The sequence below is a fragment of the Scomber scombrus genome, chromosome 16 (genome assembly GCF_963691925.1).
Source record: "Scomber scombrus chromosome 16, fScoSco1.1, whole genome shotgun sequence".
In the NCBI taxonomy this organism is placed as follows: Eukaryota; Metazoa; Chordata; class Actinopteri; order Scombriformes; family Scombridae; genus Scomber; species Scomber scombrus.
In genome coordinates, this window is record NC_084985.1 from 2840619 (window position 1) to 2843613 (window position 2995).

General features: G+C 41.7%; 1 protein-coding gene across 1 annotated transcript in view; it reads left to right on the forward strand.

Annotated features, from left to right (window-relative positions):
* LOC133996800 (collagen alpha-1(XIV) chain-like) overlaps positions 1-2456 on the forward strand; it is a 204443-nt gene extending 201987 nt beyond the window's left edge. The window contains 2 exon segments of the mRNA XM_062436384.1: positions 1377-1615; positions 2430-2456. Of these exon segments, the coding sequence (XP_062292368.1) occupies positions 1377-1615; positions 2430-2456 (266 nt within the window).
* Positions 2457-2995: the final 539 nt, after the last annotated feature.

Sequence of the window (2995 nt, forward strand, 5' to 3'; positions counted from 1 at the left end):
TCACTAAAAAAAGAAGACAGCTGGCTCCTGTAGATTTTAACATATGTCACTAAAACAGGAGGAATTACTGCATTTGTTGGGGACTACTTTAATCGGCGGATGAATCTACGTTTGGTGCTTAAGTTAATATTTCTAGCAGCAGGACGGTGTGTGTGTTCATGGTAATAAAGTAACATGTCACTCAGTGCAGTGGTTTAGTTTATTGACCTGTTTTGAATCATTTTTGGATCATTAGAGAAGTCTACAGCACAGATATCAGACGGAGCTTATTTGTAAACCAAGTCGATGTTTGGTCGTCTCTTTTCGTGGGATTTCTTGACAGTCAGAAGACTTTAATTGGCTGAACAGTCATTAAACTTTACCATAAAGCCGCACTGGCACACTAATCCTCTCCGGACTCCAGATTAGGATCATCTGGTGCCTCTTTTTTAAAACCAGGCTCCTTTATTATTCCTTTGATGTACAGAAACACCTAAAAGTCAAGATTTTGCTCGTTTTTTTAAATATCTTGGATAACTTTTCATATAAAGATACAACTTTAATACATTAAATTGAATGTTGAATAGGTAACAAATCTAATAATCGAGACATTTGCACAAAACTTTCTCACCTTAACCCTTTAGATACTGTTCAGGGTCAAATATTACCAATTTTTAACATGTGAGAGCTGCAAAAACACCCAATACACATTTCTGCTAGGTGAACTTTTCCTAATGTGACCCCAGAATATACAGAAATGGAAATAAATGCATAATTTTTTACATTTTTGTGCAGCTGATGCACATTTTTATATATGCAAATGTGCAAATTTAACCTATTTTAATTCAAAAATGTTAAAAAAAAGAGCATTTAAACATGTTTGTTGTTCTCCTGGATCATAAAATAGTGATTGTGAATGTCTTTTAATCAAATAGAAGGATTAATCAAACATTTATTAATGACTGATGGGGAGTTTATGAATATGAATTAGTGTAGAGATTAATTATGAGTCATAGTATGACCAGTATGTAAAGGGTTAAACTCAAACGTTGTCGCTTATTCTCACTTTTATTTGAAGCGTAAAACTTAAAACTTCCCTCACTCCGCTTTCAGTGTTTGTCAGTCCTTGGTAACCTTGGTAACCCTGACTCAGTTGCCCTCGGCAACCCTTTGGTAACCTTTGTCCCTCTGTGTCTCTTCCTCCTTCCACCTTATCCCGCCCCCCTTCTTCCTGTCCCGCTTAACCCAATCAAAACACAACCAAACCCCAACTCGTTGCTTCCTGTGGTGTTTTGTGGCGGCGGCCGTCTTTATTCTGGGCTCTCGCTGTCTGCCTGCCTCGCTGTCTGATTGGCGTGCTGGCTCGCCGCCCGGTTCGGCCCCCTGCTGGCTGCTAGAAGGCGGTGATGTCACTGACGGCGGCGCTGTCCCCGCAGTCCAACTACCACCCAACGTCTACCAGAACTACGGCGAGGCGGAGGAGGACGACCCGTACCGATACTACCAGCCCAACTACCCGGCGCCGAGGCCCGTGGAGGACGGTGACCCCGCGCTGGCCCCCGAAACCTACGAGCTGAGGTCCCCCGGCGTCCACCGCAGCTCCCGGAGTCTGGACGGCGAGGAGCAGCAGCAGGAGGTGCAGCAGGAGGTGCAGCAGGAGGAGGAGGAGGAGAGGTTCGGGCAGAAGAGGAGACTAAAGAAAAAGGTCCAAGAAGCTGCCGGGACTAACTAACTGAGAGGAGCCCATTGGAGGACGGAGGGCCGCTCGCTGTTTCTGATTGGGCGGTTTTGGAGCCGTCACACGGACTAATCAACAAGTGCCTGATGTAGAGGATTTCTTATGGACATCGTAGAGGGGGACGGGGTGGGGGTATCAGGTTGGAACTACTTCAACTCATCTATGCTATTGAATTAACTTCAAGAAAACTGTTTTTTTAATTTGTTTTTATCCGTTTTGTTGTTGTTGTTGTTTTTTAACTGGGGTTTATATTTCACAGTTTGCTTTATGTACCTAAAAAAACTCAAAACTTCATTTATCAGGTCGTTGCTTTAGGTTCTCGTTCCTCTTCAGTTTGTTATTTACCTGGTTGATGAAGTGCCTCCTAAAGGTGCAGCAAGTAGTATTACTCTGTGCTTTCATCACTTCAGATTCTGTTTCTTAAACAATAATAATATAGTAGAAAGTTGCACTTCCTCGCTTTAAAGGAGTCAAAGCGTGTCTTAAAACAACAATGAGGAGCCAGAATTAATATTAAAGCTGTTTTTCTTGCTGTAATCTTTCCTCCTGTTCGTACTGACCATAAGAAGATCCTTCATAAGTCTTCTATGTTTCAACGTTACAGTGTTTTTAGTAGCAAAGTCTTTTTGTTACTATACTTCCACCACAGCTCAACAGGAAACACTAAGAGGGAATCTGATGCTAAAAACACTGTAAATGTGTCAGATTTCAGGCTTTCAGGGTTAAAAACAACCCCTGAAACATTGCACCCATGTAAGAATATTGATTTGACATGACATTACATAGTGGTCTTAGGTGTGGCACATTGACTCCATGGCGCCCCCTGTTGACTTATAGCAGTTTTTAGGTGATTTTGCCAGAAGAAGGTATCAAGTTAAGCCACTTCTGATGTATTTTCAAAGTTCCCTGAGTTTTGAGCTCCTGTATCACTTTTAAAACTGCTATAAGTCAACAGGGGGCGCCATGGAGTCAATGTGCCACACCTAAGACTAATATGCAAGTCAAATCAGGGGTTGTTTTTAATCCTGAAAGCCTGAAATCTGACACATTTACAGTGTTTTTAGCATCAGATTCCCTCTTAGTGTTTCCCTGTTGAGCTGTGGTGGAAGTATAGTAACAAAAAGACTTTGCTACTAAAAACACTGTAACGTTGAAACATAGAAGATGAAGATTTGACTCATTTGGACGCTGAAGCTTCATATTAGCTTCAGATTAACTTTTAAATACATGTTTTTAACACAGAAGGAGGACTGTGGATTTAGTCCTCCATCACTTCCA